The following is a 15,892-nucleotide window of genomic DNA, read 5'->3' on the forward strand; positions in this document are numbered from 1 at the left end:
TTAGCACTGCAAAGGGCAATGGTAACTGGTGATAATTTACTCTAGTAAGGTAAAGGCCAGGAGAACAGTAAGGCTGACACAATCATTTGATATTAGATTAATATCCTTATATCTAAACCTGAATAGTGTACAACTGTTTTTGAGCATTCAGTTGCGTATATCAAAAGACTTAGCTATCTGAGATCTTCTGACAGTCCAAGCTCTCTGGAGTTGGTCAAGGGAAAACTCTTTTTAAGTAGTTTATAGAAGTTGAAATAGTGTAGAAAGAGGCAAATGAAAAATGTAACTACATATATTTCTTTTAAGGCAATTTTTAGCTTCATATATCTGTATGAAATTAGATTGTATAGTCATGGAGAATAGCATTGTCCAAAAACCCCAAAATAATGGGAGGTGCTATGTAATTTTCTAATAGCCATGTTAAATAGTTGAAGAAATAGGTGAGATTAATTTTAGTGATGTATTTTATTTAACCCTATATTCAAAATATTATTGCTTGAAAATGGAATGGTTGCAATAATTACTGTGTTTTTTTTTTATACTAAGTATTTTAAACACAATGTTTTACACTTAGAACGAACTTTAATTTTAATGAGTTACATTTTAAATACTTCTATGGCTAAGGCTCTGTTATCGCCCAGCATAGTTGTAATGTAGAACAAGTATTTCCCTTTTCCTATTTCCACACATTCGTAGGGAGCTCAGGAGTTATCATTGACTGACTAATTTTGGAAGTGAAGGCTGTGTATTTATGATTTGTTTAGGAAGGGCTGGTGGCAGTGTGACGAACAGTCCTGTATAGTCAAGCAACAGTTATATAGTGAGGGACTTAGTGTAATAAAGGCTAAGAGTGGTTTGACGTTTCTCCCTTCTCCATCCTCTGTGAGCATGTGTGCTCTGATGGTCTTGAGATTACTATGTCCTTGATTAATGCAGAACCGAATTGTCTCAATTTCGTGTTTTATGAAAAATACCCTTTGAGGAATTTTCTTTTGAGAAGATATAAGCCATGATCTTTTTTATTATTTTTTAATTTTTAAAAAATTTTAATTTTTTTAAAAATCAAATCCTTCCCTATATATAATGCTTTAGAAGACTAGAATCATATTCTTTGCAATCGTAATCCTTTTGAGGGGCTGTAATTAAATATGTGCATTTTGATTGATATTCATTTCCATTAGTTCTTTTTAAAGTCATTTGAAACTTAAAAAAAATTACAAATTTCAGAATAAAAGGCATTCGTTCAGAAGGGTTTTTATTTATTATTGTTTGAATATGTGGATTACCTAAAAAATTGTTCATTTATTTCAATAATAAAAACTCCCTCTTAAATGAATCCTGGTTTATACACTTTGTGGGCTAAATGAATTAGGCTCTAAACTTTTATCTGAATCTATGGAGCTTGGATATAAATTGAAAAGATCACAGCTATGGGGAGAAGACCTACACTGCAAAGGCCTTTCTGCATAGATTATGAACATCATAACTCAATAATTTTTTCAAAACTATGGTTATAATTGGACCCAATGGGGGTCTGTTTCTTTGATCAGATCACAGTAACTGTGACTTTACACTGGAAAATGTCACTACTGTGAAGGTTTATCACCTGTAGAGCTGGTCTTTCCTCTGATGCTGTGTTCATTTCTCATTAGCATTATTTAAAGTTTAGTTGTTAATTAGGTTGACTCTTCAATTACAATCATCATCTACAGAAGTAGTCAGGATTACTTGCATAAAGAAATAAAATTATTCCTTCTTGCATATATATGGAAAAATCACATTATCTTGTTATATGATAGTTTCATAAGGATAAGAATAAGCTCAGTTAAGGGAGGAATCCATCCCAAATTGTTTCATCACTTTCTTTTTCTTTAGATAAAGAATTATTACTCAACTTTACATGTTTTCATTTTAAGCATTGATGAGGAATGAATACATGTATGAGAATCAGTATCTTTTAAATGTACAGACTATAGTTGTTTGAAAGGAATTGATGAAGTAAATTGAATGTGTAGGAACATTTTATATCTCTTTCCCCTTTAAAAAAAGAGTTTGCATCAAGAGTATGATCTCACTTAAAAATCTAAGGGCTATTCCTAAATAATATGCATTCTCTAAAAGACATAGCATTTGAAATTAAAAGATAGAAAATGTATGAAGCATAATAACAAATTTAGGATCTTTTAAAATTATGTAAATTCCTAGATACGTTTTTCTTTGATTTGAAAACATTAGTATTTTAATCTGATTACTAGTTCAGGAGGCAATGACACTGAACTCAAACCCAGCATGTGGCAGTGGAAAAAAATGGACAGAACTGACTTTAAATAACAGCCTTGTCACTTGTTAGCTACATAGTAAGGGCAAATTAATTCACATCTTTGTGCACTGTTTTTTTCATTCATAAATGGAAATATGAATGTTTTTTTAAAAATGTGAAAATTAAATGAGACAGTGTATAACATTTGCATACAATTCTCCATTCATTGTATGATCTCAATAACTTTATCTCCTCTCCTTCCTTTTTATCTAATAATGACAAAAACTATTCAACAAATGGCTGGAAAATTACATATGCAAATGCGGCTTCCAAAAATAAAATTAAATGGTAAGTGATCCTAAAGGACCCATAACAAATAACCTCACGTAGCAAAAATGAATGACACCAGCCAGCTTCATCTCAAAACAAGCAGACACATGTTGTAATTGCTAAAAATCTGCAGAAAAGTGGCTCACAAGCAGTTTACTGTAAAATAATTAAAGCTTATTTATGTCAAGAAGCCTTGAGAGAAAAAAAAAAAAGAGAGAGCATAAACCAATTTGCATTAGCACTTTACTATCCTCTCCTGCTTTCGTTTCAATTAACAGACCAGCAGGTGCTCTCTGCAGTTAAAAAGATAAGCTATCAGGGAGGAGGATGAATTTTTGGCTGACCTGCAGACACTGTGGTTTGCCTGCTGATTGGGTTCGTACCTTGCTGTACCAATTTCTGAGGTGTTAATTTAACTGTTCCTCTCTGTCATGCAGGTCTCAGCCTTGAAAAATAAACTGAAGAAGCAGTCTACGGCTACCGGTGATGGAGTAGCTAGGGCCTTTCTGAGGGCACAGGCTGCTTTGTTTGGATCCTACAGAGATGCACTGAGATACAAACCTGTAAGCTTTTTATTTCATCACTATTTTAATTTTTTTTTTGTGACATCATTTTAATACCAAACCTTAAAAAAGTATCATGGTGGTCTTTTAAAATCCAAAACAATATGCTTTAAAGAACTTATTCATCTCTAGTTTCTTGACTTTTGCTTTTAGTTCTTTTAATAATCTTTAGTTATTATTTCTCACATTCTTTTGCATGTCCTTTTATTAATTTTCTAGAAGTGGAATATTTATCCCTTAACTAATGAATAGTGTTAATGTATTCAAAAACACTTTCTCAATCTGAAAGTCATTAAGAAATTCACTGGACAATTGGATTTATTAGATCAGTGAATTTCGAAATGACAAGTACAAAATGAAAGTAAAAAAATTACACCTTGAACTTTTCACAATATTTAGAAATTTGTTGTCATTCTAATTCATAACACTTTTCTAAGTAGGCTTATCTATTAAGCATATGTCAGTCATTTTTCCTTTTTTTCTGTTTTTTGGTTGTAATAAAGTTAAAATGGTTATTGTGTAGAATTACAGCCAAGTTTTTTAGTAGTCTGAAAAGTGTAAGTTAGAATGTGTTTGTTTCTCTCTATGAACTGTGGGTTAACATATATTAGGCTGCTTTTATAAAAAGTATTACGCTATTTATTCTTCCATGACCAGGTAAATAAGTTCTAAGAGATAAAAACATTGAATTCGTAGTAAGAAGAACTGCTGTCTAACTGGAATTCTTTTACTAAGCAGTGGAACCTGGATCCACTCACTTCCTTTGTCTTGCTAAACTTCGATTTTTTATTTGTAAAATAAGGTATAAGTATTCTTTCACTTTCCCTATCTTTCAGGGTTGGTGTGTAAACCCTATTGTAAATTTTGAAACATTAAACAAACGTGAATGGGTTATATCCTTTCTAAACTGATTTCTGAATTAGTGATTTTCACTCAGTAATTCTTACATCTCTGAAGGATTATTGATTTATTAGAAGGAATTCTTGAATGCATACATGAAATGAGCTGCTGTTTCTAGATAAGTGCTATTGTCTAGTTGACATGTGAGTTGTTTTGAACTATGAGTGTATTTTTAAAGCATTATAGAATTCATAATACTGTACATGGTATACATATCTCACATGGGAGGGAAGTCTTAAAATATTGATAGTTGCAAGGGTCTCATTCTTTAAATGACTAGAAGCCAGAGATCATGTTCATATTCAAACTATTCAGTATCAATTAAAACATAAAAATTAGTTTGAGAACAAAATTAGTGATTTTTGGTTAAGTTGGATTTTAAAAATAAGGATTGATTTCAAGTTGTCAGTACAGGAGGGAAAGATGAAAAGTATTATTTCCATGAATTTTGACATATTTAGATACTTATTCATCTTTATAAACTATTTTTTTGTTTTCATTTTCCTTTAAAAACTGTGAAAGACTTCAAATTTGAAGAAAGGAACAATTAAACAGAAATTTACTTAAATGATATAAAATTATCAATGTGTCAGTTACTGGGTGAAATTATTAAAATATCTCATCTTTTAGCGTTACTACTATAGGGTTTATGATTTTATTTCCTACCTCTTTGCCTTTCATCGAGTAAATGGGGTAGAAGATTTCAATGACTAACTTAAAAAAAAAAAACTTCTTGAAATCCAGATTCCCAGTATTGTGAAAAATATATAATTTTCTCATAAAGTATCTTTCCTGTTTATTGATTATAACTTATTGTAAATTTATATACTTATTTATCTACATTTTTCTTTTTATATTTGATGTTTTCTTTTTTGTTTCTACAACTAGTTCTAGGGGCTGAGGATAGTATTTTCACTTTGTATGCTTATATATATCTTTTGGCTGAATCTTTGAATGAAAGCTTCCTTTTTAATGTATACTGAAGGCATTTAGATGATTTTTTTCTATTTATTTTCACAAAAATGATTTGTTTCTTCATATAAAATACATTTTTTTCATCTGTAATCTTTGGAAATTACCCTGTATTGTAGTTTATTAAAAGTATATGTATTTGTGGTTTTAGAACTTTTTTTGGCTTATGTGAAAGGCCTTTGTCTCTATTTTTTCATTGATGTAGAAAAAAGGACTAAATGCTGAAATTACAATTATTTCATTGTTTTGTCTCTTTTTAAAAATATAATATTATATTCTTTAGTTATTATAATTAGAAAGGGAAAAATTGCCATCAATAAATAGCTTTAGTGGACCTGAATTCTTTTACTAGACGTTACTCTTTAAAGTTTTGTGATTGTTTATATACCTAAAAAAGGAGCCATTATTTCCCTTATATTTGAGAAAATTAAACCTGTGGTTAGCCCTATGACTGACCAGAGTTCCAGGGGCCATCCCTGGCATTCAGGGCCCTAACTACATTCCAGGCAAACAGTTTGTCTTCCTTGGCTTTTCTCGTAAACTTTGACCTCATTGAAGAGAATTCTGTCTGAGACTCCAAATGTCTCAAGCTTCTCAGGATTCCAAACCAAATATATTTATAATATTCTTTTTTCCTAGCAGCCCTTTTATTCTTTCTGGCTTTTAACACCCATCTAGTTCTTTTCTGATCCTTGAAGCTTACTTTGTACTGATCTTTTCTTTCTTTTCTTTTTTTTTTTTTTTTGTTGCAGTTTGGCCGGGGCTGGGTTTGAACTCGCCACTCTTGGCAAATGGGACCAGCGCCCTACTCACTGAGCCGTAGGCGCTGCCCTGATCTTTTCTTTCTATGAATTAATTACACTTTTAACACATTTCTTTTCCCCTTTTCATATACTACCTGTCTCATTATTTATACTGATATTCATAATTTTTATTCACTATTAAAACAATAACTGATCATTGAGCACTTATTGGATGCCAGGCATTGAAAGGCACTTTAGATAAACTTCTTTATTTAATCTTTACAGACCTTTGAAATATCTGTTTATTTTAAAGGTGAGGAAAATGATATTCGTAGAATTTAAGTAACCTCACCGAGTTGCCCAGGAAGTGAATATTGAGGCTTGGATTTGAATCTGTTTTTCCCGCAGTCTTTCCCTTGCTACCTTGAGGCATGATTCTGTTCTGTCTTGCCTCTGTTATACTCAACACTCCTTAATGTAAATTTCCTGAAAGTACATTTCTTTGAAATGAAGATACAGGTAAGGCATTCACTATTCACTTATGGAAAGACTGCATTGACTACAAAGTCTTAGGGATTTTCCCAAAGGGAACGGGGAGTATAGTGGGTATATAAATAGGGGAGATGATTTGATATTCATGCCGTGTAAAATTTCCAGTAATGGTTTTATTTACTTCCTGTAATTACCACTGCTCAAACAGCATCATCCTCTCCTTTCTAATCTAATTCTTTTCTTTCCTTCATTATCTCAGTATACCAAATGGAGGGACTGGAAACTTTAAGGAAAGGTTTTGATTTGTCTAATTTTTTTTCATATCCATAGCAAACCACCTAATGTAGAAATCAATGAAAGACATTTCATTGTATTGAAATAATGAAATGTCTTGCATTGATATTTATTAATATTATATCTTAATCTGTTTGTTAAGATTCATAATGGATGTAATTTATACATTAATAAATAAATGTTTAGCACTGCTATAATAGACTTTGAGGGTTCTAGACTGAAAAATAATATTAAATTAATCCTATGCCTTCCAGGAGCTTATAGTGATGTAAGCTGAAGTGGTCATTTATTCTATGGCAACAGTAAAGAAAATGATGCCAGAAATGATAAAAGAGAATTATTCTTTTAAATCTATGAGAAACAAAAGAAAACTGAAAGATAGCAATTGAATATTTGTGTTTTCCTGGGGAGAGCATCCATATCTTTTACCATGTTCTTAAAAAAGAAAAGGATCAAACCAGGTTAAGATTCATTTCTGCAGGAGTTGGCAGAACCAGTGGTCTTTCTGTGTCAATCTGGAGAGTTTTCAATTTATCTTATTATAGTTAATGCGCACTGTTTAGAATTATTTATCAGAAAAGTGAAATACTCAGCATTTTGTGTTAGAAAGATCACTTTGATGAGGGTGCTTTTAGGTGAAAGCTGAGGAAGCCCATAGAGAGGAAAGCAAGTTTGGCTGTGAATAGTCTTAATGAAGGGGGTTGGAGGGAAGGTCCCTTCTGAGTAACCACAAGGCCCAAATCTTGAAAACTATAAGGAGGAAGACCTAGTACTGGGGAGCAAGCTGGATGGAGGTTCCCCAGGATGGCTTGCACCTTCCTGTGTAAATACTAAATACATATGTTAAATAGAGCATGAGAGTAAATTATTTTATAAAGTACTTAGAATGTCCGAGTAGCAACTTTAAATATGTTTACTTTTTTTACATTGCCTGATTTACACTCTCTAAATGATATAATGACATGATTGACAAATAAATTATACCTGCTCTTAATTACCCAAGGGGAAAAAAAGCTTCTAAAGTGTTTGGAAAGAGATTTAAATAAAGTAATGGATGTTTTGCCCTTTTCCCCCCAATTTTAGCCAGCAGAAAATTAGCTACATTTTAGGAATTCAGAAATGTGAGATAAAACTAATGTGCTTAATGTACTGAAGAAAAATGACAAGACTATGGGATGAGATTGCCTGGACCAGTTGTTTGACTTTGGGCAAATTAAGCCCTTACTGCTTTAGTTTTCTCATTTGTAAAAAAAAAAAAAAAATAATAATAATAATAAAGGTAATGATACTGGTTAGGTTGGGATACAGTAAATGCTATATATGTTAGTAATTACTAAAAATGAAATTTTAGAAGTAGTAGATTTGGTAAAGCAAATACCATTAGTATAACCAAGAAAAAAGCCCCTTTCTTTGATCTCAAAGAAAGGAAAACTTTGTCCTGATAATACTTTTAAATGATTGCATTAAGTAACTACTAAAGGGTCTTTGTATCACTTGGGTTTACAAGCTATTAAAAATAAAAGCTAAACAGCTAGTGCTAAAGAAATATTTGTTTGAGTTAAAATATTGCTTAGAAAATTCAGAGACGTACTTGATTATCCTGTCTGAGAGCATTGAGGTAACACTCAGGTTTATTCCTTTGAATATTTAGGTGCTGCCATTTGTTTCAATTACTCAAGCTTTTCAGGGCTGTCTTGTGGCTTGCTAATGGATAAAAAGTAAATTACTTTTAAAATAAAGATTAGTAATCTGGGCCAAGTTTAACAAGGTGGAAAAGTTGTCCTTCAGATATTTTTTTGAATTATTTTTCTTTAGAATATTATCAGCAAGTAATATATTTAGTGATTAAGCATAAGCGATTTAAACACGGGATTGGCATCCTTAATTTAAGAGCCTTCACTGAATCTTTGTCTTAACACTTCCCTTTTAAGACATTTGTAACTGTCACTCATTAGAGTTTTTAAAGTCCAAGTTGAAAGTACCGTTTACTCATGCCTTACAGTTTAATGGTTACTAAAACATTTTAGGTGTACCTTAGTCTCATTATCCATGCTTGAGTATTGATGGACCGTTTGACTTTAGAGATGGTTGCTACAAGGAAATACAAATATTTGGTGTGTATCTGGCTTTAAGTTGCATTCATGACACTTTCTTTCTGCTCTTTTTTTTATTTAACAGGGAGAATATTTTGCTTAGTTGTTTTAGCAATGATGTAAAATTTCTCTACAAGTACTATGGGACAGGTAGAACCAGGGACATTTGTAGTGAAGTTTCCATTTTTATATCATTGATAATATGTTTCATGAGAATGGAGAGTGTTTTTCTAATTTTCTTAAACTGTGGGAGAGAAAAGTATTATTTTTCAGAGTATGTACAAAATTAATACATAATTTATTAATCTTTCTAAGTGTTAAAGTTTAACCAAAATACTAGAAATAGCAATGTCTAATTTAGAAAAATGGTTTCTTTTTTATATCTTAGGTTGTTGAACCATAGGCAAATGGAACATTGGTAGGTAGTTATATTTTTTCAAGACAGATCCAGTAATTGTAGGATAAACTAGTACAATAACATTTACAAACAGAAGATTTTGGTGCTGATGATTGAAGTTTGATGTTTGAATATGAGGTTTTTTTCATTGACTTCAGCAATATAAAGTAATTATTGGTTTCCTGGTTAACAAGGTCTGAAAGTATACTTGCTATACCTTACATAATGATGTTTGGGGCGCTTGGAAGAAAAATGCTGTCTAATCTGAAAAACTGCTTATTAATAATAGTAATAATTCTGTGAAAATCTGCACATATTTGAATATTCTTGTAAGACACCTGACAGCGTAGTCTTTCAGACATTTTAAAATTTATGTAAGTCATCAATGCAGACATTTTTGCTTGGTTTGTTTATACTCCTTATGTAATGGTGACATTACACATTAAATTCAGTTAAGAAACTGATTAAGTATAACATTGATATTTCACATCTTGCATAGTATTATTCTTAATGATACCTTAATTTTTTTTTAGTGTGAACTCTTGGTCCATTATGCTCATTCATGTAGCATGAGATCTAGTGTATGTTTTAAGTAATTTCTTGCGTTTGCAAAGTTCTCTACTATAGAGTACAATGTAGAACTTTAAAGATATCCATTCTTAAAAACGTACAAACCAACCCAGATGTTAAGTCAGTAATGATCCACTGTGAAGTTGAATGTAATATTAGAGTAGAAAAATAGCCCTACCTTATCCATGTCTTATGTGTGGCTTAATTATCCTGTATAAATCATTCACCTAGGCCCTAGTACAGATTTATTTAGCACTCCAAATACAAAGTACTGTGTTGGGTGTTACAGAGACTGCAGAGATAAATAAGAATCTAGTCCTTGACCTCAAGAATTCACAGATTATATGAACATAACTTTTAATATAAGACAGAAAATAAGTGCCTCAGAAAGAAACAGGAAGATCCAGGTCAGAGGAGGGAGAAATTGCTACTTTTTTGTTGAAGATAATCCAAAACTTTGTAAGGTATATGATATGCCCCATATGGGCTAGATTTATGCCCCCTGCAGGGAAGTTTAACTATATTTCTGTCACTGCCAGTTGCTTGGTCGTATTAAGATATCAGGTAAGAGTGAAATGCAGTTTCTAGTACTCTGGCTTTAATGATACCTCTTTCTTCCTGCTTATTATTTGTTTTCAAGTGACTGAGTGACATTCTACTTTCTACTCTGATTTATATTTTAAAAAGTAAATCACTTTGAACTATATTTAAAGGTAAATCAAGTATGGTTTAAGAAAAGTACTATTTCACTTTTTTTTTTTTATAATTTTTACTATTATTCATAACAGACTACCTAGCAAGATTCTTTGTACAGTACCTAATGCTATTGATTCTTCCTGGTGTTTGTTGATTGATATGACACCAAAATGTAATGGCAAGAAATGTTGGTATATCTTTGCTAGAATGTCTATTTCTATTTTTTTTTAATATGAACCTTATTTCCATTCTATTACAAATTAGTTTTCCTAATATTTTATGCTTCTTTGTTTACATTTCCATCAAAGTGATCAGGATTTTAATTACTTTCTTTTTTCCCCATCACTGTTCCATGGAGCAAAATATTCAGCTACTTTATAATACTAGAATTTTATCATGAAGAATTTTTCTTTTTTATTGTTTTATGTTTCTACCTGATTGCTCTATATCTCCATAGAATATGTTTATTTGCTTACTTTTCTGTATGTTTGTGTTCTTACTTTTCTGTCAATAAACAATTTAACACTTTTAACAATAGTTTATAGATGGGTATTTCTCAATTGACTAAATCCTTTTCAGTAAATAGAGTGATCACCTTAACTTTATACTCAACTCTATACAGATAATTTGAGTGTACATTAAATGACATATTTTCCTAATGGGAGTTTTTTATCTTTGTCCTATAAGCTTCTTGCCTTTACCATGATGTAGTGGCGATTGTTTGGTATCCTGCACAGACCCACAGTACTTATTGGTGTCACGTTCAGTGAAAAATTAGCCTTGGCTAACTGGGAGGTGTCTCGCAAAGAAAACTATGTTCATTTCTCTTCTTTGCCTGTGTCCCCCTTCAGCATGGAAGACCACAGCCAATGATATGGAGTTTAAGACACTAGCTTTCTTGCCTCAAGGTGGAATCAACTCTATGGTATAATTAGTGCTTTCCCAGGGTGTTTGTCTGAAGCTAATTTCCAGTTGGAACACATTTTTGCTTGACTTTTCTCCTGTCCTGTCCTATTTCCTTTAATACCTTTTTTCTTAAGACTAATCCATCAAAAAATCAATGGAATAAGAATCCCCATCTCAGACTCCACTTAGACAATGCCAACACTGATATTATCAGTTCTCACTAAACCTGGTTTTTCATCCTGTATTTCCAGTCTCTAATAAATAATACCTTCAGACCCTCAATATAGAAATCTGGAAGTCATTTTTGAACCCCAGGTATTCCAATATATCAGTAGTTCTCAAACTTTTGGTCTCTAGATGTCTGTACATGTTTAAATATTGTCAAGGACATCAAAGATCTTTCATTTATGTGGGGTATATCTATCACTGTTTATCATAATAGAAATTAAAACTCAAATGTGGAAAATCAGCAAAGAAACAGTAGATTTAAACTAGACTTTAGACCAGTAGGACCTACTAGATGTTTACAGAACATTTTACTCAACAGATGCAGAATACACATTCTTCTCCTCAGCATATGGGCTCTTCTCTAGGATAGACCATATGGTAGTCCACAAAACAAGTCTGAACAAATTTAAAAAATTGAAATCAGGGCAGCGCCTGTGGCTCAAAGGGGTAGGGCGCTGGTCCCATATGCCGGAGATGGTGGGTTCAAACCCAGCCCCTGCCAAAAACCACAAAAAAAAATTGAAATCATGTCAAATCTCATCTCAGATCAAAATGGAATCAATACAAAGATCAATACCAAGATCAAACTAGAAATCAATACCAAGAAGAACTTTGGAAAATATAAAAATTAAACATGTTCCTGAATAACCACTGGGTCAATGAAGGAATAAGGATAGAAATAAACATTTCCTGGAACAAATGAAAATGGAAACACTACATATCAAAATCTATAGGATAAACAAAAGCAGGACTAAGAAGGAATTTTATTGCGATAAATGTCTTCATCTAAAAAGTAGAAAGATTTCAAATAATCTAAGGGTGTACCTCAAAGAACTAGAACATAAACCAAACCCAAAATTAACAGAAAGAAAGAAGAAATAAAGATCAGAGTAGAACTGAACAAAATAGAGACTTAAAAAATATAAAGGATCAATGAAATGAAAAGTTGGTTATTTGAAAAGATAAACAAAATTGACAAACTACTCTCTGGGCTCACCAAGAAAAGAAGAGCACAGACCCAAATAAGCAAAATCAGAAGTAAAAGGGAAATATATTAACTGATACCACTGAAGTCTCTTCAGAAACAATTATAAACAACTTTATGCTAACAAAGTAGAAAACCTGGAGGAAATGGGTAAAATCCTCATGAGTACAACCTACCCAGATTGAATGAGGAAGAAATAGAAGTCTGAGCAGAACAATAGCAAGTAGTGACACTGAATCAGTAATAAAGTGTCCCAACTAAGAAAAGCTGCCAAATACCGCCAAACTTATAAAGAAGAACTGACACTAATCCTCTTGAAACTATTTTAGGAAATTAAAAAGAATTCTCCCTCTTTCTACAAAGCCAGCGTTACTCTGATACCCAAACCAGACAAGGATGCAACAAAATAAGAAAACTACAAGCCAATAACTGTGATGCACGTAGATAAAAAAATCTTCAATGAAATATTAGTAAACTGAATTCAGCAGCCTGTCAAAAAGATAATATATAAACAAACCGAATTTATGCTAAGGACACAAAATAAGTTTAATATATGCATTTCAATAAGTGCTGCGTACCACATCAATAGAATGAGGACAAAAATCATAAAAATCATATGATTTCTTAGATGCAGAAAAACATTTGATGGAATTTTTCAACATTCCTTTGTGCTAAAAACACTTGACAAACTAGGCATAGAACACATATACCTCAAAATAATAAAGGTCATGTATGACAAACCCATAGCTAACATTATACTGGGTGGGGAAAAGCTGAAAGTCTTTCATTTAAGAACTGGAATATGGCAAGGATGCCCACTTTCCTGGCTATAGCAGTCAGACCAGAGAAAGAAATAAAAGGCTTCCAAATTGAAAAGAGGAAGTCAAATGGTGTCTGTTTTCAGATAACATAATCTTATATTTAGAAAATCCAAAGGCCTCCACCTAAAAACTCTTTGAGCTGATAAATTCAGTAAACTTGCACAATACAAAACAAACACTCCAAATCAGTAATGTTCCTATACACTAAAAATGAAATAGCCAAAAGTGAAATCAAGAAGGCAATCCCATTTATAACAGCTATAAAAACTAGATGAAACAATTAAAAACTTAGGAGTGCATTTAACAGTGAGAGATTGCTAAAAAGAAAGCTTACAAAACTCTGATGAAAGAATTCGAAGAAGACACAAAAAATGGAAAGACATCCTGTGTTCATGGACTGGAAAAGTTAGATCATTTAAATGACAGTACTGCCCAAAGCAATGTACAAATTCAGTTGTAATCCCTATCACAAAAATAGACAAAACAATTCTAAAGTTTGTATGGAACCAAGAAGTCAGAATAGCCAAAGCAATTGAGCAAAAAAGAGAAAGCTTGAGGCATCACACTACCTGATGTCAAAATATAATACAAGACTATAGTAACCAAAGCAGCATGGTATTGGTATAAAAATAGATACACAGACCAATGGAACAGAATAAAGAACTGAAAAATAAATCTACATATTTAAAGCAAATTTAATTTTGACAAAGATACCAAGAACATACATTGGGGAAAGGACAATAAATGGTGCTGAATAATTGGATATCTATGTGCAGGAAAATTAAAGTGGACCCCTGTCTCTCACCAGATACAAAAAAATCAAATAAAGTTGAATTAAAAATCTAAACATAAAACTCCAATCTATAGAACCCTGGAAGAAAACATAGGGAAAATACCCTAGCAGATTGATCTGCACAACAACTTTATGGCTAAGACTTTAAAAGCACAGACAACTAAAAAAAAAAATAGACAAATGGGACTATATTAACCTAAAAAGTTTCTAAACAGCAAAGGAAAAAAATCAACAGGTGAAGAGACAGCCTGTTGATGGGAGAAAATATTTGAAAGCTATTAATCTAACAAGGAACTAATATCTAGCGTACACAAGGAACTTGGCTATTGCTCTTCTCCTTAAGCGACTTAAGGACTCAAGCCAAGTGTTCATCAGTGGACAAAGATAAAGAAAATATGTTATAGATATAAAATAGAGTACATTCAGCTGTAACAAAGGAATTAAGTCATGTCATTTGCAGCAACATGGTACATATAACTGCAGGTCATCACATTATGTGAAATGAGCCAGACAGAGAAATAACAAGAATCACATGTTTTCACTCACCGTGTAAGAGCCAAAAAAGTTGAACTCATAAAAGATAGTAGAATGATAGAGGAAAATGATAGGTGCTAGAAGCTGGTGAAGGGGGATAAAGAGAAATAGATTAATGGGTACAGAGTTAGATAATTTCTATCATTCAGCAGCAAAGTAGAGTAACTATAGTTAACAAGTGTGTATTTCTAAATAGCTAGAAGACAGAACTTGCATTGTTCCCTCAAAAGTGGTGGATACCCTAAATACCCCAACTTGGTCATTACACATTCTATGCATGTAATAAATGACCATGTATAACCCATAAATATGAAAAATATTATGTATCAAAAAGAAAATAAAACTGGGGTAGTGCCTGTGGCTCAGTGGGTATGGCGCCGGCCCCATATACTGAGGGTGGTGGGTTTGAACCTGGCCCCAGCCAAACTGTAACAACAACAACAAAAATAGCCAGGCCTTGCGGAGGGTGCCTGTAGTCTCAGCTGCTTGAGAGGCTGAGGCAAGAGAATCGCCCAAGCCCAAGAGTTGGAGGTTGTCGTGAGCTGTGATGCCACAGCACTTTACCAAGGGCAATAAAGTGAGACTCTGTCTCTAAAAAAAAAAAAGAAAACTGATAAAAATTTAATACCCATTTATTTATATTAAAACAATGATATAAACCCATTCTAGGTTAACATTAAACACATTTTTATGAAAAATACTTTCTAAACAAAAAATTTAGAACAGTATCATTGCTTTACCTTTTTTTTCAAATCTCAATATCTGACTTAATGGAAGTCAACCGGATCTGGTATTTAATCTACATTCAGTCTGTTGCATTTCACCTGTCATGTAGCCTCCAGGAAACTCCACTGGATCTTATGAGAAAATGAGAGTGATAAGGGCCAGTAACATCTTGCATTACTATGAGGATAGTTTGATGTTGAAGACCCTGGATCTCAGTTCCTGGATCACACTTTGAAAAACATTGCTGCATATGAGTTGATAAACAAATCCTGTTGATTTTGCCATGAAATATTTAGCAATTTAGTTAACCACATAAACTTCAAACTCTCACAACCTGGGCTAAAATCCTAGGCAGAATTATTCTCATGCCATTTGACTCAGCTTTGATTTAAAAGAACTCATACTGAGGATTCATTTATAATCTATTACATAGTGTATATGCCAAAGATGACAATAATCGAGGGTCCTAAAGATGATAATTGAGGCAGCTCCTGTGCATTTATATAGAACATTTTAGAGCATTGTTAATCAAGATTTATTTTTCTTTTCCCTGAAAGAAAATTTTAATGTGTCAGATCTTTGTCTTTTG

The 15,892-nt window shown here is 32.4% G+C and overlaps 1 protein-coding gene across 2 annotated transcripts in view; it reads left to right on the forward strand.

Moving 5' to 3' along the window:
• DENND1B (DENN domain containing 1B) overlaps positions 1–15,892 on the forward strand; it is a 287,318-nt gene that overhangs the window by 195,539 nt on the left and 75,887 nt on the right. For both annotated transcript variants that reach the window (XM_053606348.1, XM_053606349.1), the window contains one exon: positions 3,028–3,153. In XM_053606348.1, coding sequence (XP_053462323.1) covers positions 3,028–3,153 — 126 coding nt within the window. The remainder of the gene's footprint in view (positions 1–3,027; positions 3,154–15,892) is intronic.

This window comes from Nycticebus coucang, chromosome 10, assembly GCF_027406575.1.
Source record: "Nycticebus coucang isolate mNycCou1 chromosome 10, mNycCou1.pri, whole genome shotgun sequence".
NCBI classification, from domain to species: domain Eukaryota; kingdom Metazoa; phylum Chordata; class Mammalia; order Primates; family Lorisidae; genus Nycticebus; species Nycticebus coucang.